The sequence below is a fragment of the Microcaecilia unicolor genome, chromosome 13 (genome assembly GCF_901765095.1).
Source record: "Microcaecilia unicolor chromosome 13, aMicUni1.1, whole genome shotgun sequence".
In the NCBI taxonomy this organism is placed as follows: Eukaryota; Metazoa; Chordata; class Amphibia; order Gymnophiona; family Siphonopidae; genus Microcaecilia; species Microcaecilia unicolor.
The window spans coordinates 40,506,365-40,528,652 of NC_044043.1; the positions used below are offsets into that span (position 1 = coordinate 40,506,365).

Consider the following 22,288-nt stretch of genomic DNA (forward strand, 5'->3'; position numbering starts at 1 on the left):
GCTTTGGGTGAAATGGGACCCCATCGGGAGTGTAAGATAAGAGTGCCTGAAGTTTATGCACGCTATTAGTTTTGATCAATGGGCTTCTTCTGCAGAAGGATTGTGCCTAGGAATGCTTCCAAGGCACAACCCTCCCGCAGAATTGTTCGACAGGTCCGGGCTGTCAAAAAACAAAACAAAACCAGGAACAGTCAATTATACCTATGCAAGGGAGGTCCGGTGGACCTCTAGCCCTCCCCCCCCCCCCCCCACCCCAGAGGACCTGGTGGTGTAGTGCCACAACCCCCCAGATGGGAGATCTCCTACTCCCTCTACCCCCTGACAGAACAGAGGGTTGCAGTTCCAATGGTCCGCCAGCACCCAAATGGTGGCCTATGCCCCTGAACCCCCCCCCCTCCCATACACCGAAATGAGTGCATCCTGGGCAGAGCTGGAAGGAAGAGGGAGTGCTGCACCCTCCTCCACCATTTCAAGGTACAGGGGGAAGGGTTTGGGTGACAGTGGGGTTGTCTACTGGGCTACCATGGACCTTTTTTTGCGTGGGGGGGGGTGAGGGAGCTAGAGATCCACCAGACCTTCACCCCCCATGTCCTTCTGTCAGGGGGGGGGGGGTGTCAGTATGGCACTAGGCCACCAGGGCCTTTAACCATGGGGGGGGGGGGGGGTCCAGTGGACCCTCAAGACTGACGGTGGCTGCCCGGGCTGCCTGGCTTGGACGGAAGGGGAGGGCAGAGAAGGGAGCCTTAATCCTAATGCCAGCTCCGAGCTCGCATAGGGTTAACAGTGCTATTCCACCTGTATGATCATAGTGCTTTTCTCTGATCATATGGGTGGAATACCACAGAGCTAATTTAAATGTAATTTAAAACAGCTCTGTGGTATTCCCTGGCACGCTCATTGTTTGTTGCACCAGGGCCCTCTGTTCATACAGCGCAGGTAAATGCAGGCGCTAGTAGCCTCTAGGGCCCACATTTACCTCTGATCATCAGCCCATTAGTGCATTTTAGTAAATATCCCCCTAAGCAACTAAATACTAACCACAGCAAGCGTTGCCCCCTCTCCAAATGGGACTCACCCAGGGGTTGCCCTTGTAGTCTAGTGGAGAACAGCAGGAGCAGACCCCCCCTCTTTTTTGCTCTACTAATGCCCGGATTCAAAATGGCACCTATGATTCCTAGCAGTAGTCTTGTGGTACTACCACTAAGGGCCATCTTGTCATACTGCCCTGACATGATAGGATGACCTCTAGTGGCAGAGTTGCAATACTATCGCTAGAAGTCACAGGTGCTATTTTTCATCCTCAATGGCTAGCTACCTTGCTCATTTGAGTACCAGGAAAACCCTCAGGTGAGGGTGCTGCATGTTTTGTTTTTTTTGTCCATTCATGAGGCAGCATTGAGGCCCATGTTCCATGTCTTCAAGATGTTCCTGTGAACATCTAGGCTATCGGCTGAAACATGGAATGTAGGCCCATATGGTGTTTGCCCTGAGCAGTAAAATAAAAGAAAGGCACTCGGCACACCTTAAGTGGAAACAAATTTGTGGAGGGGGGAGGAATCTTACCAAACTTTAGTAAAAAAGGCCCTTTAATTCACTGTTCTGAAACTTAGCTGCACTCTTGTTCTGCCAGTCATTCAAAAACTTCATTTTTAAAAGTAAACGCTACAGTGAATGAATGTATAATTTAGTCTACTTGTCTATATTATATTTTAGTTCTTTACTAATTCTCTGTTTAGTCATAGGTTTAAAAATTAAGTATCTGCTCTATTATGGAATTAAATATTAATGTTGAAAAATACTTGAGTGCTTGTATGCCAAGAATACAGAGGTAGATCTTTTCACCAGCATTGCTGGGATCTCTTTATGGTGAAACATTATACTTTTGCCTAAAATTGAAATGGATTTAAAAATCTAATTGTGTTCATCACCTAGTTTTGACAGGCTTATAACAAAGTAAAAGGAAAAACATGCAGTTATAGGCCCTCAATTTAAGTATCATACAAAACAATGGATTCCCCACCCCCAGGGACAGTGAAAGTTACCTTCACATCATCCTTGTTTCTGCCAACCCCACCTCCTTCTTAGGTGGCTGACCGAAGCCAGAAATGATCCCAGGTCCTGCCACATTGATATCTGCAGCCCCCCCCCCCCCCCCCCCCCCGTTAGATGTTTAAGAATCTAGCTAGTATTCTTTACCCAAAGATTTTCCATATATGATAAGTGGCATGCAAAAGCTCATTTAAAATTACCGTAATTTTTAAATAGATCCAAAATGAAGACGCCAAACATTATTTTTGGATTGTAACAGCAGCAATGCATACCACTGGGTGTCAAATCCTAGAGTGCTTTTTCATGCCACCTATATAAAACTACGCCTTCCCAGCAGTTTTTTTTCTGATATACTTTATCAGTACATGAAAATATACAATAAAGAACTGTGTGCAAATAGTTATTAATTTAAATGGGGTTTTTTCTCTCACCTTCCTTTGCCAAATACAGCTCTTTAAATTTAGCTCTTTTTTGATTAAATTCTTGCTCAAGCTGTTGCTTTGTACGGAGAAATTCTGCATTGTTTTTTTCCAATTCTGCTACTCGCTGCTGTAGAGAAACTGAAACACAGAGAAAGTGAAGTTACTTACCTGTAGCAGGTGTTCTCCGAAGACAGCAGGACAAGCATCCTTACATTTGGGTAACATCATCCTGATGGAGCCTGGTGTGGATGCTGCCTAGCGCTGTATTAAGAGGCTTTTGGCAGCAGTCCCACCATGCATGTGTGCCTTCCCACCCAATATGCGAGTGCAGGACTCGCAGTAACATAAAATAGATTAAAAAAAAAAAAAAAAGAAAGAATTCAACTTCAAGGGGAAACGGGAGAGTTGTAAGGATACTTGTCCTTCTGTCCTCGGAGAACAGCTGCTACAGGTAAATAACTTCACTTTCTCTGAGGGCAAGCAGGACAGCTATATCCTTAGTGACAAGGCTCACCGAAAACAACAGTAGGGCAACAGAGTCTTGCAACGGCAAGACTATGTTGAAACAATTAACCTGAAATTATATACAAAACTGGTTATGGAGGTGCAGCCTGGAACTGAGTAAAAATGGACCTAGGAGGGTGGAGTTGGATTCTAGACACCAAACAAATTCTGCAGGACTGTCTTGCCAAACCAACTATCACATCATATTCTGCTCGAGGCAGTAATGAGATGTTAACGTGTGGAATGAAAACCATGTCACAGCCTTGGAGGTTGACCTCAAGTGGGCTACCGACGCAGCCATGGCTCAGACATTGTGAGCCACGACATGAGCCTCAACAGTTGGCCCAGCCTGGGCATAAGTAAAGGAGATGCAATCTACTAGCCAACTGGATAAAGTGCATTTTCAGATGGCTGTTCCCATCCTGTTGGGTGGACTGCCTATGAGCTTTAGTCCGCTCCAGGCAGAAGGCTAAGGCTCGCTTGCAGTCCAAGGTATGAAGTGCACTTTCTCCAGGATGGGCATGAGGTTTTGGGAAGAATGTTGGCAGAATGACTGATTAAGATGGAACTTATGATGAAATCTAGTGTAAAGTGGATCAGCTACTAGGACCTGAAGCTCACTAAAAAAAGTGACCGCCACAAAAAATCTTCCTGGCACTGTTTCCTCTAAGCTAAGTGGGAGTCCACCTACAGTCCTGCCAGTGGGAAGTGCTGTTTCACTATCACATTTTTTTTTTTTAATAGTGAGGGACAGGCAAGCTCTGCAGGACTCCAAGGAGCCTCCCTAAGCATTGAAAACACAATACTGAAGCACCACCCCTCACTGACGGCAATGCAGTTGAAGGACTGTCGCTCAGCTTAGAGGGAACAGTGCTTCCCGGTCAGGTACTTCATATGACAAGAGTCTAGTGGCTCAAAAGGAGCTTTCATCAGCTGGGTGAGGATGACATTGAGATCCCAAGACACCATGGGAGTTTTGAGAGGGGGCTTCGTCAACACCACACCTCTCATGAAGTGAACAACTAGAGGCTGTACAGAGATGGGCTTACCCTTCACCTGATGGAGATAAGCACTAATTACAGAGAGTGAACCCTTACAGAGTTGGTGCTTTAAACCAGACTCGGAAAGGTGGAGGTACTCCAGCAGTATTGGGTAGAACAAGATAGTGGATCTAGGGCCTCTCCCTCACACCACACCAGCAACCTCCATCTGAATGTTAACACCTCTTGGTGGAATCTTTCCTAGAAGCCAGCAAAATTCTGAAGACACCCTCAGGCAGTTGCAAGGAAGCAAACTCTACACCCTCAACATCCAGGCCGTGAGGGCCAGGGTCTGGTGGTTGGGATGCAGAAGGGACCCCTTGTTCTGCATAATGAGGGTCAGAAACAGTGCAATCCGCACAGATCTTTGGAGGACAACTCCAGAAGTGGAGGGAACCAGAACTGCCTTGGCCAGTAGGGTGCAATTAAGATCATGGTTCTCTGATCGTGCTTGAGTTTCAACAAAGTCTTCCCTACAAGTCCCCCCTCAATGCAGGAAGAAGACACTTGATGCTAGTCTACCATGTAATCTGAATTAGGAACAGAACTGAGGGACTTTGTTGTTGAGATGAGTGGCAAAGAGGTCCACCAAGGAGGTGCCCCATACTCAGAAGATCTCGTGGGCTACACTCATATTGAGAGACCATGTGTGGTTGCATGATCCTGCTCAGCCTGTCCGCCAGATAACTGTCTTTCCGCACCAGGTATGTGGCTCTGAGCACCATGCCGTACTTGAGAGTCCACCACCGCATCCTGACTGCTTCTTAACACAAGGGGTAGGATCCCAAACACACACCCCCCTTGACAAAGTGCATTTCAACCTGATTGTCTGTTTGAATTAGAATAATTTGGTTCTTCAGCCAATCTCTGAAAGCCTTTACAGTTTTCCATAGTGCCCACAATTCCAGGAGATTGATATAGAAGGACATCTCCTGGGAAAACAAGTGCCTTGAGTGTGAAGGCAATATACATGATCTTCCCATCCCAGGTTGGATGCATCCGCGGTCAGTATCTTTTGGAAAGGACAAATTTGGAATGGTAATCCCAGGGTCAAACTGAACCAAATTAGCCACCAGCTGAGAGACTGAGCTGTGAAGTGACCTTGATAACATCCACTGGGTTCTCCATGGCCCAATGCCATTGAGCAGCTAGGATCCACTGGGCTATCCTGAAATGGAGAAGTGCCAAGAGTGTAATATGTACTGTAGAGGCCATAGGGCCCAGTAATCTCAACACCTGCTGAGCTGTTACCTGCGAACCTGATCAGTGATCGCCCATCCTGAGAAAGGAAGGCTCAAGTGCACTTTGTATCTAACAGGACTCCTATGTACTCCAATTGCTAAACAGATTAGAGATGGGTCAAACCCTAGCAGCTCCAACACCAGGATGGTTCTCTGCATTGATACTTGAGCATCCTCCCATGATGTGCTGTTAACCTGCCGACTGTCCAAGTAAGAAACACATGCACTCCCAAGCCTGCGTAGACACGCTGTGACTACTGAAGACATTTGGTGAATACCCTGGGTGCGGATGCAAGGCCAAACAGCAGGATGCAGTACTCGAAATGGTGCTTCCCTACTAGAAATCAGAGATACTTCTGGGTGACAGGAAATTATTTGGATGTGGTTATATGAAGTCTAGAGAACATAGCCAATTGTTTTCCTGAATCATGGGGAGAAGGGTGCCCAGGGAAAACATCCTGAACTTTTCCTTGACCAAATATTTTTTCAGGGCCTTTAGGTCTAGGATTGAACAAAACCCCCATTTTCTTGGTTACGCGAAGTACCTGGAATAGAATCCCTGTCCTTCCTGCCCTGGTGGGACAGGCTCAACTGCGTGGGTCTGGAGAAGGGCTGACAGTTCCTTTGCACTGCAAGTACCTGCTCGTGCCAAGCGCAGTGAAGAGACACTCGTGGTGGACAATTTGGAGGTGTCTGAGAGTGTATCCTACTCAGACTATTTGGAGAACCCACCGGTCTTGGGGGGGGGGGGGCGAAATTAGCCTCCCTCCTACTGGCAGGCCATCCAAAATGGATACTTTGACGGATATGCTTTCCTGGAGCCACTCAAAAGCTCGTCCCTGCTTTTGCCCGGGGAGCAGGCTGACTTCTCTGAATGATACTGGCAGGCCCAAGGGCACTGGATCTGAGGCTGCTATGGAGTACGGACAAAAGTAAATCTACGCCTTTGAGAGTAGTAGGAACTTCTCTACTAGGAGGTTCCCTGGTGGGTTTCAAAGGAAGATGCAGAAGGAGGCCGCCGGGAGAAAGACAGGACGATGTCAGTGTTTTGTTTTTTTTTAATGTCAGCAACATCCTCCACCTTGCCCCCCAAAAAGGGGTCTCCCCGGCAAGGTACATCCGCTAACCTCTATTGAACCGCAGGCTCAAGGTCAGAGACATGCAGCCATGAGAGTCTGCGTATTCACACACACAAAGCGAAGAATCTGGACGCAACATCAAAAGTATCATAAGTGCCCCTAGACAAATATTTTTGACAGACCTTCTGCCTCTTGGCCAGCCGACGAAGCTGAGCAGCCTGCTCCTGTGAGAGAGTGTCTGCAAAGTCTAGCACACTACGACTCAAGGACTGCAAGTAAATGCTTTAGGGCTGGTAGTCCTGGTAAACCTTTCTCTCAAAAGAATCTAGGGTCCTAGCCTTCCTGCCTGGAGACACAGAGGCATGAGACCTGGAACTCCTAGCCCTTTTCAGAGAGGATCTGATCACCAGGGAGTGGTGTGGCAACTGGGCCCACTCAAATCTGGGAGCTTTCTGGACCTGATACATGGAATCCACCTTCACCACAACTTACACAGAGAAAGGGGTCTCCCAATTCTTCATCTGTGCACCCTGGAGAATCTTGTGTAGAGGGACTGTCACAGCATCTCTGCGGGGGAGAATCAAACTCCAGGACTTGAAAATAAATCAGCCCTAAGTTAATCCTCCATTTTCAACTTAAAGGGAATGGCATTGCAATTTCCTTTACGGCTCAGGTGGACACACTCTCCTCTCATCAGGTGGAAAGGGGTCTGAGGGTATGCTATACAATCCCTCCTCAGAGAGGTAGTCTAGCTCTTCTTCAGTTTTTCATGACCAGTCCGTGTCAGATTCAAAATAGTCCTGATGGGACTCCTGAGGGTGCACCTGTCTCAGCCTACTGGAAGGTTGTCCAGGCCTTGGGGCTAGGCACTGAAGTGCCTTCTCACATCTGAACTTCAAGGGAGCGTCCTCTCCCACTGTCAAGTGATACCGTGCATGGAGAGGTGCAGACACCAATGCCTCTTGAAGCAAAGGGGCTGGAGACCATTCCATAGGTGATTCATGGACCTTGGGGCCGAAGTGGATAAGTTCTGCAGCTGACACAAGCACACTCAATGCATGAGCACTTTGGAGATATAGTAAGCCTGCTAAATCCTCCCTCAGCATAGCTCGGAACCAGACATCAAGAACAGGCATCGATAGGGCTGGGGCCGATGTCGGTGTGGAAACAGCCTGCTGAGTTGTCTATGCCAAATTGGAAGTGGGGTCCCAGCTGCACAGGGGTGAGGTGACGGCAGCAGTATTAGAGGCAGACCTCTCGGATCCCGGCAACGAGGCCCCAGAGCTCCCAGCACCGTGCATCAAAGGGGACCAACGTTAATGCCTATTGGCCTTCACCCAAAGCCAGACACTGGGGTCACTCAGTGCAGATGAAGATGTCGAATCCACAAGATGTCGAATCGGTGTCTGGTCTGATGCAGATCGGTCCTGGGGCTTACTACCAGTGCTCAACTTCAAGGGAGGTGAAGACCTCTTTAATGCTGGTGCACTCCCAGTGTTGAATGGGCAGCCATTGAGATCAATGCTTCTGATGTCGATGGGCTGGATTTAGAGGATCCAGAATGTTCCCTCTGGTGGGCCCGATGTGCGTTTTGTGTTATTTACTGCATTTTTAAACCGAGAACACAGATCATCATGGTCAGGCCCCAAGCACCCCACACATCAATTGTGTGGGTTGGTACTAGATATCACCCGATTACACTGGGTGCATCTCTTGAAGCCACTGGGAGTCTTCTGGGGCATGTCAAAGAACAGCAGCTAAACCAAAAGGCTCAATGGTGAGGCCAAAAAGGTGTTTACCTCAAATTGAGCTCAGTGCTCAGGCCTAAGAGGGCCTTGGGAGCTACGAAAAAAAAATTTAAAGAGAGCCGAAAACTGTACAAAAAAATAGAGAGAAAATGAATACTGTGAAAAAGCAAGAAAATAAAGCAAAAATACCCACATGGGAAGGCACAAACACAAATGAAAAAAAATCGCAGAGATCAACAAGACATGACCTCCTTGCTCCTCAGGAAAAAAAAACTCGACTGAAGGTGGTGGAAATGAAAACTGAGGTGGTGGAAATGAAAACGGTAACGGAATTCAAACATGCGTGGGATAAGCATAAAGGAATCCTGTGTCGAAGGAATGGATCCTCAGGAGCTTAGTCAAGATCGGGAGGGGGGGCTGGTGGTTGGGAGGCGGGGATAGTGCTGGGCAGACTTATACGGTCTGTGCCCTGAAGAGCACAGGTATACACAAGGGTATACACAAAAAGTAGCACATATGAGTTATCTTGTTGGGCAGACTGGATGGACCATGCAGATCTTTTTCTGCCGTCATCTACTATGTTACTATGTATGTCCCATGCTATCGCATCAGGCGGGAAGGCACTCGAGCATGCACAGCGGGGCAGCTGCCAAAAGTCTGAAAGTAATGGAGCACTGAGCGGCATCCACACCGGGCTCTGTCAGAATCACGTCACCCAGATGTAAGGATACAACTGTCCTGCTGGTCCTCGGAGAAACACAGTACATCAGTTTTCAGTTACACAAAAACTATTTTAAGCTGTCCAATCTCATGACCTGTGTAGATGGAAGCTGTTAACCTCCAAATCACTCACTATTTGAGACTATGAATTTTACTCCTGGGAGAATTCTGGGCAAAAATTTTTAAGAATTCTGCATAGTTGATGTGTAGTGTTTTTGCAGAGAATTTCCCAATAAGGGCTGAAATCTACTCTTGTTTCCCTCCTATGCAATTTTCTTCCTAACTCTCAAAAAGACCCCTAATTCTGCCTGTCCACGTGGAAAGGTATAATCGAAAGGGATGCCCAAGTTTTGCTGAGGACGTCCTCGCAAAATGTCCTGGTGGAGGGGCAGGGAAAACCCATATTAATGGATGTCCAACTTTCATTTCGATAATACGGTCGGGGACACCCAAATCCTGAAATTTAGATCGTGGGAGGAGCCAGCATTCTTAGTGCACTGGTCCCCCTGACATGCCAGGACACCAACCGAGCACCCTAGGGGGCACTGTGTGGACTTCAGAAATTGATCACAGACACATAGCTCCCTTACCTTGTGCGCTAAGCCCCCCCAAACTCCACTACCCACCACTATACAGCACTACCATAGCCCTTATGGGTGAAGGGGGGGCACCTAGATATGGGTACAGTGGGTTTCTGGTGGGTTTTGGAGGGCTCACATTTACCACCACAAGTGTAACAGGTAGTGGGGGGATGTGCCTGGGTCCGCCTGCCTGAAGTGCACTGCACCCACTAAAACTGCTTCAGGGACCTGCATACTGTTGTGATGGACCCGAGTATGACATTTGAGGCTGGCATAGAGGCTGGCACAAAATATTTTAAAAGATATTTTTTTTGAGGATGGGAGGGGGTTAGTGACCACTGGGGGAGTAAGGGGAGGTCATCCCCGATTCTCTCTGGTGGTCATCTGGTCAGTTCGGGCACCTTTTTGCGCCTTAGTCGTCAAAAAAACAGGACCAGGTAAAGTCGTCCAAGTGCTCATCAGGGATGCCCTTTTTTTTCCATTATGGGTCGAGGATGTCCATGTGTTAGGCACGCCCAAGTCCCGTCTTCGCTACTCCTCCAACACACTCCCGTGAACTTTGGTCGTCCCTATGACGGAAAGCAGTTGGGACGCCCACAACCGGCTTTCGATTATACCGATTTGGGCGACCCTGTGAGGACGCCTACCTTCCGATTTGTGTCGAAAGATGGGCGTCCTTCTCTTTCGAAAATGAACCTGAAAGTCTCGCCCCATCCCCATGGCACACTCTTAACCTTTCTCTGCCCCTCCTCATGGCACCCATTCAGCCTTCCTGAGTTTTCATGGCACCCCCCCCCCCCCCCAAACCTGTTCCAGTAACCCTCATCCCTCTGTGGTACTCAACCCCATGTTGATCTGCCTTCTCTCTCTTGTTCTAATTGCACGGCAAGAAGAAGAGCACAACTGTACATCAGGCCACCTCTGTGCCATGCTAGGTTCAACAATACATGTGAACTATATGGACCTCCATACAGCCCTGTGATTCAAATTAACAGCCATATCTAGGCCAATAGATGAGGCAGTAGCTCAAAGATGCAGTCGTTCACTTCTTCCTCCTCTTGCTGCGCGATCTCTGTAGGGGAGGAGGGCGAGATACTGAGGATAGAATTCCGCCAAGAGTAGAATTTTACCGCATATTGAGATAAATTATAGACTTGCAAGACTACCTATGAGCAGCATTTCTAAAAAAAAAAAAAAAAATTTAATTGCAAATAATTTAGTATTTTAAAAATAAAGACTCCCAGAATTTTTTGAGGCCCATTTCTTAATAAGATGGTCATTAGAGGGTCCTTTTACAAAGCCATGATAAAAAGAGGCCTGTGGTAGTGTGGGCGTCTTTTTGGCACATGCAGGGTCACTCTTACCGCGGCTAGGAAGAAGGCCATTTTTAATGGGCATGCACAAAATTAAAACTAGCGTCCGCCTATTTACGGCCTGCCCTTACTGCCAGCCACTGACCTAGCAGTAAGGGCTCACACTCCATCAATTCCCTTAAAGATAAGATAGACTGGAGTCACAAAACTAAACGGCAAGAATTGATGCTTGCCTTTTCCCTTCTTTCTGGGGGAGGGCTGTTAAAAATTTTAAGAACTCTATAAAAGATTCAGAAAACTATATAATGAAGCCTGAAATTTAAGAACTTGCAACTTTATTTTGCCCACAGTTCTTGTGGCATTAATAGTGTTCTGTACTATGCTTGAAAATGGCATTGAAAGTTGCAAAACGCTGCCTCTTAATTTTTATAACAAAATTAACACCACACTTAAATAATCTGCTAAAACAGTAACATTTTCTTCAAGCTTTCTAAGCTGGAGATTTATGTTTACATCAACACAATTTTTATTTGTAAAGCTGCCATCTGACTCAATGTTTATTCTTGCAAAAGTTCATCATTCTAAACTCAACTCACTTTTCATCATCATTAAACAGTTTTAATTCACAAATATTCTGACACAGCAGCACCCTAGAGAACAAAAACATATACAGAAATAACCACTGTTCTCTATGTCTCTTAATTGTAGCATATTATACACAAAAACTCAAATGTACTTAATCTCTGCTAAATTCTTCATCTGAGAAAAGTCTCTGAATGCTATTCCAAGTGCTTCGTACCAGGTTTGCACACAGCAAGCTGAACAGCCTACAGCCAAATGTCAAGTCTATAGTAGACAACAGGGCTGATGTAGGGTAGTACCACAGATTGATTTCTACCATTTTCCAAAGTTTGATTCTGCTTTTTGTAGGTATGTTTCATTTTCGAATACTTCACTAACTGTAACATACCTGCACTGGCTCAACAATTTTCCTTATATCAAAAATGACCGCAAACTTTTAGCACAGTTTAACCATGCTCTGAAATCCATTAACACAGTAAAAGAGAAAAGTCAGCATTAGAAGCAACCAGACCAGCAAGTAAATAAAGCCTGAAAGCTGTCCTACATTACAAAGCTAACAGTAATGTTTAATTCTGGGGCAACAGCACGTGCAGAAGCAAACTCTACAGGCAAGTCATTTGAGGACTTGTTTACTAAGCTGTGCTAGCATTTTTAGCACATGGTAAGCATTAGAGTCATGATGATGAAGATCAACAGAAATTATCTGCTGTCTAAAGCATTATATCAAGGAAACAATGGGCAAGCAAGATGGGCCTTGTGGTCTTTTTAAGCGATTAGATGGGAAAATTAGGTTCTTACCATGATAATTTTCTTTCCTTTAGTCATAGCAGATAAAGCCATTACGTATGGGCTGTGTCCTTCAACCAGCAGGGGGAGATAGAGAGCACTCAACTTTTCTCAGTGCCTCATGGCCAGCTAGCTCCACTGCCTCTTCAGTATTTGAAGCTTCCAAAGCAGTATGGCAAACCACAATGGGAATAACATGCACTTTCCTCACAGCGAACGATGGGCATGAACTCAAAAAAGGAGGGAATGAACTCATCCTCCTGGAGGGAATAAACTCGTCCTCCCAAAACATGAACTGGAGGGAATGAACTCATCCTCCTATAACTGTAACAAGAATCCTGAAGACTGTTTTCCGACTCCCCAAGGAAGGAATATAACTTCAGGAAACAAGAACAGCACCTAACATCAGAATCACTGCAATACAGACAATCATACAGGGAGGGCTCATGGCTTCATCTGCTATGACTAAAGGAAAGAAAATTATCATGGTAAGAACCTAATTTTCCCTTCCTTGTCATCAAGCAGATGAAGCCATTACGTATGGGATGTAACAAAGCAATCCCTAAATAGGGTGGGAACAAGCCACACCATGCGCTAGCACCTGTGCTCCAAAATGCGCATCCCTCCTGGCAGCCACATCCAGCCTGTAATGTCAGGCGAAAGAGAGCTTAGAAGCCCATGTTGCAGCACTGCAAATCTCATGAAGAGATAGTGCTCCAGTTTCCGCCCAGGAAGAGGAAATCGCTCTTGTGGAATGTGCCTTAAAGGCTTCAGGCGGACCCCGGCCAGACAGCAGATATGCTGAAAAGCTAGCTTCTTTGAGCCAACGGGCAATAGTGGCTTTAGACGCTGAAGACCCTCTGCGAGGACCTGCAAACAGTACAAAAAGATGATCAGAGGTCCTGAAAGAATTTGTAATTCACAGATACTGCAACAGAGTCCTGCGCACATCCAAAAGGTGCAACTGCCCAAATGAATCTGGAAACTCCTCCTCAACACAGGAGGGAAGAAAAACAGGCTGGTTTAGGTGAAATGCTGAAACCACCTTAAGCATTAAGGAAGGCACGGTCCGAACTGTGTCCCCTGACTCTGAGAATTACAGAAAAGGGTCTCTACAGGACAGCGCCTGGAGCTCTGACACCCGTCTCGCTGAGGTAATGACCACTAAAAAGACGGCCTTCAGTGTCAAATCTTTCTCTGAAGCACGCCGAAGTGGTTCAAAGGGAGCCCCCTGAAGGGCCTTCAATACTAACCCCAGGTTCCAAGCTGGACAAGGTGCCCGCACGGAAGGACGGCGCAGAAACACCCCTCTAAGAAACCGTGCCACATCTGGATGAGCAGCTAAGGACACGCCTTCAAACTTGCCACGCAGGGAGGCCAATGCTGCCACTTGCACCCGCAGGGAATTATAGGCCAAGCCTTTGTGTACAGCATCCTGCAAAAAGTCCAGAATCGGCGAGACAGGATCCCGCAACAGACAAAGCGCTCTTGAAACACACTAGACTTCAAACTGGCGCCAAATCCTGGCATAAGCCACGGAAGTGGAGCGCTTACGGGCCTTGCAGGAGAGTGGAAATTACCTTATTTGAGTAGCCTTTATCTCTCAATTGCGCCCTCTCAATCGCCATGCCATAAGACCAAAGCGGCAGGCGTCCTCCATGGCCATCGGACCCTGTGACAACAGGTGCGGAACCAGAGGTAACGGAAAGGGAGCCTCCAACAGCATCTGTCGGAGGTCCGCATACGAAGGCCTCCTGGGCCAATCCGGCGCGACAAGCACCACTTCTCCTGGATGCAGCCGAATCCGCAGGGGCATTCGCCCTATCAAGGGCCACGGAGAGAAGACATACAGCAAGCCCAGGGGCCAGGGTTGAGCCAAGGCATCCAACCCGGCAGAGCGAGGATTCCTCCGTCTGCTGAAGAAGCACGGGACTTTGGCATTGGCACTGGTCGCCATAAGATCCATCACTGGCTTGCCCCATTTGGCACATATCTGCAGGAATACATCGTCTGCTAGTTCCCACTCCGCTGGATCGATCTGATGCCTGCTTAGATAGTCGGCTTGCACATTGCTCTGACCTGCAATGTGAGCTGCTGACAGGGGACTGTAGATGCAGCTCGGCCCAGTGGCAAATTTGTTTGACCTGCATGGCTAGAGCTCTGCACTGAGTGCCGCCTTGTCGATTTATGTAAGCCACTGCTGTCGTGTTGTCCGACATCACCCTGGACAGCCAATCCTTCCAGGGTCACTTGAAAGGCCAGAAGAGCCAGAAACACCACTTTCAACTCCAGGCGGTTGATAGACCACTCCGACTCGTCGGGCGTCCACAGACCCTGGGCATGCTTCCCCTGGCAATGTGCGCCCTAGCCTTTCAGGCTGGCATCTGTCACCACTAGGCACCAATCGGGGAGCGCCAGCGGCATTCCCCGCCGCAACATGCTGTCCGAGAGCCACCACTCCATACTGAGGAGGGCCGCAGGGAGCCAAGAAAGTCTGCACTGATAATCCTGAGATACTGGAGACCATCGTTGAAGTAGAGAATACTGTAGAGGTCTCAGGTGCGCTCTCGCCCATGGCACCACTTCCAAGGTGGCCGCCATCGATCCCAACAGCTGGACAATGTCCCAAGCTCACAGGCGGGGCATCCTCAGGAGCAGACGGACCTGATTCTGAAGCTTACATCGCCTTTGCTCGGGAAGAAACACATAGCCCGAGGCTGTGTCGAACCTGGCCCCCAAATATTCTAGAGATTGCGAGGGGGTCAGGTAACTTTTGGCCATATTGACGACCCAGCCCAGAGATTGAAGGACTGAAACCACTCTGGCTGTAGCTAGATGACTCTCTTTTTCTGAGTCTGCTCTGATGAGCCAGTCGTCTAGGTACGGGTAAACCCGGATACCCTCTCGCCTGAGAAAGGCAGCTACTACCACCATTACCTTGGAGAAGGTTCGGGGAGCTGTGGCGAGGTCAAAAGGCAAGGCCCGAAACTGGAAATGTTTTCTCAACAACGCAAACCGCAGAAACTTCTGGTGCGGGGGCCAAATTGGTATGTGCAAGTAAGCTTCTTTCAGGTCCAGAGACGTGAGAAACTCTCCTGGCTGTACCGCTGCAATGATGGAGCGCAGGGTTTCCATGTGAAAATGCCGCACTCTTAAGGACTTGTTTAGCTCTTTTAAGTCCAGGATCGGGCGAAAAGACCCGCCTTTTCGTGGCACCACAAAATAAATGGAGTAGCGGCCTAGACCTTGTTCGGCGGGAGGCACAGGGGTCACAGCCCCTATCTGGCACAGACTGTGCAAAGTCTCCTCTACCGCCGCCCGTTTGGCGGCAGAACCACATCGGGACTCCACAAACACGTCTCTCACCGGGGCATCGAATTCTATTCGGCATCCGTCTCTGATCAGGTCCAAGACCCACTGATCTGCAAAGATTTTGGCCCACTCCTCGAAAAAGAGGGAAAGTCTTCCTCCGATGACAGGAAATGAGGAGGGGGCCAGCGCACCATCATTGAGAGGGTCGCCCCTAAACTCCAGGCCTTGAACCGGCAGCTGCAGAACGTTTGTCCGAGCGAAAGGAGTTTCTCTGCTGAAAGCGGGCACGCGAAGTGAACCCAGCAGCACGCCCCGGGCGGTACCTTCTAGCTTCACGGAAGCGAGGTCTGTAAGAGGAGCAGACTGCCTGACCCTTAGGAAGGCTTCGGCCTATCTTCAGGCAAGCGCTGAGGTTTGGAATCCCCCAGGCCTTTAACAATGTTTTCCAGCTCCTCACCAAACAGAAGGCCTTGAAAGGGCAACTTCACCAACCTTTGCTTAGAGGCCATGTCCGTCGCCCAATGTCATAGCCAAAGAGTGCGGCGAGCCGCCACTGCTACAGCCATTTGTTTAGCCAAAGCTCTGACCATATCATAAAGGGCGTCAGCCAAAAAGGACAAGGCCGACTCCATCTGCGGAGCCACTTCAGATAAGGTCTCCGCTCCATCACCGGGCTGTTCCACTGCCTGCTGTAACCAAGCCAGGCAGGCTCTAGCAGCATAACAACTGCATGCAGACGCCCGAACAGTGAGACCTGCCAAATCAAAGGACCGCTTCAGAGCTGAATCAAGCCTGCGGTGTTGAATATCTTTCAGGGCAACACCTCCTTCAACAGGGAGGGTAGTTCTCTTTGTCACAGCCGTGACCAGGGCATCCACTTTAGGCATTGCAAAGCGAGCCAAATGTTCCTCACTCAGAGGGTATAATTGCCCCATAGCCCTGGCAACCTTCAAAGGTCCCTCGTGGTCAGCCCATTGAACCGAAATAAGCTCTTGGGTGGAGTCATGCAAAGAAAAGGCTCGAGCAGGCTTTCTGGTACTAGCCATCCTTGGATTAACAGAGGAGGCTGTGACACTCCCAGGATCTTCAATCGAGAGGGCTTGTAAGGCATCTGAAATAAGCGCTGGCAGCTCCTCGCGGTGGAAAATCCTCACCGCAGACGGATCATCAAGCTCCTGTGGCAATTCTGCACCCGACTCTGGCTCCTCAGCCCAAGAAGTTCTGCCAGACCCCTCAAAATCCTCATAGCCCGACCACGGGGGGGAGAGAAAGGGGGGGTGCACCACACTCAGAAGGGGAATTAGCCCTTCTGCGTTTATCAGGAGGATAAGAAGCAGGCAAAGCCAACTCCAAAAGGCCAGGATCCACGGGGGGGTGGGGGGGGGGGTGGCAGGCAGAGGGTCCGAAGATCCCTGTGGAAGAGCTCTTTTAAGCATGTATGCCCTATGCAGCATTAAAACAAAAACAGGGGAGAAAACCGCTCCCTGCCCACCCAGATCCTGCCCAGGGCTATCAGCTCTATTATTAGTCTCACTCAGAGGACCCCCTCCCCCGCATTCAGGGCTCTCCGTCGCAACGGAGGCCGCACCATTTGGAAAATCCAAAATGGCATCCGCTGCCAGCTCAGAGCGTGAAAGATCGCCGCTTGCCATGCTCGGGCCGGCTCTACCGTCTGTACAGCACGAATTACAGAGCCCCCGCTGCTGATTTGTGCTTGCCACATTTAGAACAGCGCTTTACAATCTCCGCAGCCATCACCAAAAACAGCGGTAAAATTCAAAAATGGCGGTTCACGCCAAAAACGTCCCAATCGCGGGCCCACCCCGAAGGAGTCAGAAAACACTCTTACCTCACTAGACCGAGTATCACAGCTCCGGTCCTGCAGAAGAATCTCAAGAAAAAAACCTCTTTTCCAAGATCGCTGCGCTAAAGCGCAACGCAACTTTAATTTTTTTTTTTTAAACCGCTGTGAGGAAAGCAGAGGCAAAAGAGGTAAATAAAAACACTCCGGAGGCTCAGATAAGTGGGAAAGGCAGGGAAAGGCGAACCAATGTGCCTGCATCCACTGAGTGGGAAAGGACAGGGAAAAGCAAGCTAATATGTCCACATCCACAGGGGCATGGGTAAGGCAGGGAAAGGGCTGACCTATGTGCCTTCAAAGTGAAGCTGCTATAGCCTCTAACACCCCGGCTAACAACTGGCAAGCCAGGAGCCACTCCCAGGCAGATTTTTTGATGGAGCTCGAAGAACCTAAAGCCACCCTGCTTGGGGAGATAGAGAATACTGAAGAGGCAGTGGAGCTAGCTGGCCATGAGGAACTGTGAAAAGTTGAGTGCTCTCTATCTCCCCCTGCTGGTTGATGGACACAACCCATACGTAATGGCTTCATCTGCTTGATGACAAGGAAACACACTTTCCCTTAGATACAAAATGGCAAAACAGACTTTTTAAATTAAGTCCCAATGGAGGTAGGACACTCCTCATAATCTCTCTCACAGCCCCCAACTCCTGCTCTTCAACTTTGACAGGTAGGCTGTTTAAAAGATTTCTCAGCCATTGGTTAGCAAGTTTTAGGGCATGCTCATGGGTTAATAGAAATTTTGTCATGCCCAACTTAAGACTTTCTCCTTTACACAGTATCATCCTTACAGGTAATCAGACACTTAAGAGCTCCCTAGTCCCTCCCTCACCTTGTAGTCTATTGCCATTTCTTTTTTTTTTACACAATATGGTGCATAAACTCATTTGTGGATCTCAAATGCAAAGGTCTCTCACAGGACCACCATAGGAGTTCCAGCATCATACATCTCAAACTCACCAACAGTTGCATTATACAGAGAAAAAGACTGCTACTGTTTTAGTGGTGGCAGAAGACTCCTGGGCACCGAGGGAAAAATTTTAGACACCATGACAACCCAACACAACACATGGGATTTATGGAGCCTTGGGACACTGTGTTCCGTTTCATAGCTGAAGAACTGAGTCACCATATTCCTATTTTTCCAGATCCTACATACTAATCAAAAATATCATCTTTATACGGACCAGTGGCTCCCAACAGTCTTGAAGCCATACCCAACAGTCTTTTATTTTTCATATATATCTGTATTAAATATACATGAGTTGCAAACATGGAGGCACAGTATATGAAAATCTGTCTACAACATGCTCACTACTGCTATCCAGAAAGCCAAACCATTTTGGTATGCCTCCATAACTGGATTAGAAAACTCCTAGACCTTAGTTATTCCCCCCCCACATTCCTTATTTTAATGGATACAATGGGGGGGGGGGGGGGGGGGGTTGAGAAAGGTCTCAGCTGCTGGCTCCTAAATTCCAAGAAACTTTGTCAAGGCCTTACATACAGGTACTTTTTTTGTCCCTACTGGGCCGACAATCTAAATTTTTTGTACCTGGGGCAAAGAAGGGTTAAGTGACTTGCCCAAGGTCACAAGAAGCTTCAGTAGGAATTGAACCAAGTCCCCCTGGTTTTCAGGCCACTGCATTAACCATTAGGCTACTCCCGAGAGGCAAAATGTGCAAATGTATGCAAAACAGCTTATTACTACATAAATCGAATATGTAACTACAAGCTGTGCTAGTCTTGGAAAATACTGCTGGCATAAAGCCAGCAGTATTTTTCCATCCCAGGGGCATCAGGCTGCTCTGAAGTGGTTAAGCTACAGTAACCAAGCCCCTCCCCAAACTCAGATGCCCCCCAAATACCCCCCGCCCCCAAGGAGGTTCTATTGGAGTTGGAGTAGAAATTATTCCTAATTGCTCCTGTCCCTTCCAGTGCCAGGATAAAGCCCTTATATGACAGCTTGAACCATAATGGTAGTACTGTGAGACTTACCACTAGGTGCCACCAGCGTCATTTTGAACTCAGTACCGAAAAGGGCATGAGCACCTGGGGATTGCTGCTGCCCAAACAGATAGCTGAATATGCCAGGTAGGCATGGGGTGGTATTGAGGGTGAAGGGAATACTTCAGTCCAGCCCCTTTAGGGAGTGGTCTGGGAGCTTTGAGACCCAATTCTCCCAAGACAGAAAAATAATGTTGCGCAAGGTGGACTGCAAGCAGCACTATTCTTGTACTGTGATCGTGACAAACTAGTAGTACTGCAGGGTCAGTCACTTCCACAGGTCATCAAGTGTCTGTAAAAGTGCAACTTTTACCACATCTTAATTATCCCTCTATATGCTGATCTTTCACTGCTTTCTCTGTCCATCATCTCTCTCCCCCTTGGAACCTGCAGAGTTAGGAGCAAGCCTCTGATAAAGTGGCAGTGATAGGAAAGATTTTGGTCTTCCAAAAACCACCCAATCTGAAGCAAAAATTAACAGCAAACTCCCAACAGAAGCTCAAAAAGAAGAGAACAGCATACGACCCTGCAATATACCAGGCTGCAAATGATGCCAGCATATATCACAGTTACTCACAAGGAAAAAGTATTCAACAAAAGGGCATCCTACTCATGTCCTTCCTCAAATGTAGTATATATCATTCAGTGCAGAAAATGTGAAGGATACTATATTGGGGAGACAGACCAAATGCTAAAATATCAATTCACACAGACACCACATCAAACACCACAAAGCTTAAGCAAAAAGAATTTTTACACACCTGGACAAGTTACCTATACATGTTATACCTTATGAACTTTAGAGAGAAGCTCCTTTGAGATGATGCAAATTTTATGGTGATTGTCAGCAGTAAATTTGAGAGAATGAGATCATACTCCACATGCCCTGACTTAAGAGTGAGGTTCATGCCTGTCATAGTATGTGCAAAACTAACCCATTTGGAGAAACTGTCCCGAGACAAACCAAGGTGATACCTATGTGGGAGAGCATTGCATCAATGACCTTTTATGGTCAGAAAATTAAAAGAAAAGTTAACACAATCCAGGAAAGTAAGATCTTTCAAATAAAGAAAGGATTCTCAAGCGAGTCCTCAGGATACACCCAGTGAAATTTTCAGGATGCTCATAATGAATATGCATATGAGAGATCTGCATACAATAGAGATACACTCTCATGCAGCTTCATTATGGGTACCCTGAAAACCTTATTTGCTAGGTGAATCATGAGGACTAGGTTGAGAAGCACAAGTTACAATGATTAAATTTTGATACTAACAGTAAAGGTCTTAACAGAGATCTGGGTTTCCCATCATACTATCAAGTATAAAATTATATTGCTGTCACCTTCTGATCACCCAGCCAATTCTCCTGTTTCTCACCCCCACCTTGCTAGTTAAAAATGTATTATGTTCTTTTTTTTTTGTTTTGCTTTCTATGTATTACCTTTAAAGTGGACTAATACAGCAACCACATTATTTTTAATCCACGGATTACACTGTAAACACTACCAGTTAGTATGTAAGAGGTAAAGCCGTAACCTTTAGCTGAAGGTGACAAGCCCTTAACAACTGTACAAGATTCAAATCTAGAGTAACAACATATACATTCATCAATACTATGAACATAGGTTATCAGAGTTTATTTGACCTCTGACATTACTATAAATAGGGAAACACTGAAAAACAAAATCAAACTCTTAGGAGTATGGATAGACTCACACCTCAATATGTCCTCACAAATAAACGCTGTAAATTAGATATATGCCCAAACAACCTCATGAAATTGGCCCCCCAACAATTTATAAGGGACCTAACAAACCATGTGAATTTCATGCTACAAAATGGACACTTCCCAAAGGAGAAGGGAAATATCCTACTCACTCCCATACCCAAAGATACAAAGAAAAATATTAATGAACTAACGAACTACAGACCAGTAGCATCCATCCCTCTATTCACCAAATTAACAGAAGGCATGGTGACCAAACAACTCACAGAGTACCTAAACAAGTTCTCGATACGACACGATTCCCAGTCAGGATTCCGCTCTAATCACAGCACGGAAACCATACTAGTCACGCTTATGACCAAACTCAAACAACTGATAGCAAACGGCAACAACATTCTACTGCTACAATTTGACATGTCAAGCGCTTTCGATATGGTTGACCATGGAATCTTACTACATATCCTCGAATACTTCGGAGGCAACGTTCTCAAATGGTTCAAGGGTTTCCTAACCCCGCTCATATCAAGTGACATCAAATTCGACTACATCAGCCACATGGACACCTGAATGCGGAGTTCCACAGGGATCCCCCCTCTCACCGACCATATTCAACTTAATGATGACGCCCTTCGCTAAGCTACTATCGAATCAGAATCTAAACCCATATATATATGCTGATGATGTGACAATCTTTATACCTTTCAAAAGCGATCTAAGAGAAATTTCCGATGAAATCAACCAAAGCCTACACGTAATGAACTCCTGGGCAGATGCATTCCGACTGAAACTAAATGCTGAAAAAACCCAATGCTTAGTTCTCACCTCGCAATACAACAAAAAGGATTTCATCACCATCAACACACCCAACCTAAGTCTACCAGTCTCAGACACCCTGAAAATCCTTGGAGTCACTATTGATTGACATCTAACACTTGAGAACCATGCAAAAAACATAACTAAAAAGATGTTCCATTCAATGTGGAAACTAAAAAGAGTCAGACCATTTTTCCCAAGGAGTGTCTTCCGCTAACTGGTACAGTCATTAGTACTTAGTCATCTGGACTATTGCAACTCACTCTATGCTGGCTGCAAAGAGCAAATACTCAAAAAATTCCAGACAGCCCAGAACACGGCAGCCAGACTTATATTCGGCAAACCAAAATACGAAAGCGCAACACCCCTTCGCGAAAAACTACACTGGCTCCCACTCAAAGAACGTATCACGTTCAAACTCTGTACCTTGGTCCATAAAATCATCCATGGCGACACCCCAGCCTACATGTCAGACCTGACAGAACTACCACCCAGAAATGCAAAA

General features: G+C 47.1%; 1 protein-coding gene across 2 annotated transcripts in view; it reads right to left on the reverse strand.

Annotated features, from left to right (window-relative positions):
- The window catches only part of RABEP1 (rabaptin, RAB GTPase binding effector protein 1), a 148,566-nt gene that overhangs the window by 123,543 nt on the left and 2,735 nt on the right, over positions 1 to 22,288 (reverse strand). Inside the window, exon 2 of one of the 2 annotated variants that reach the window (XM_030222556.1) lies at positions 2,481 to 2,609. The exons of the other annotated variant lie outside the window; for it this stretch is intronic. Coding sequence (XP_030078416.1) covers positions 2,481 to 2,609 — 129 coding nt within the window. The remainder of the gene's footprint in view (positions 1 to 2,480; positions 2,610 to 22,288) is intronic. 2 annotated transcript variants of the gene reach the window in all.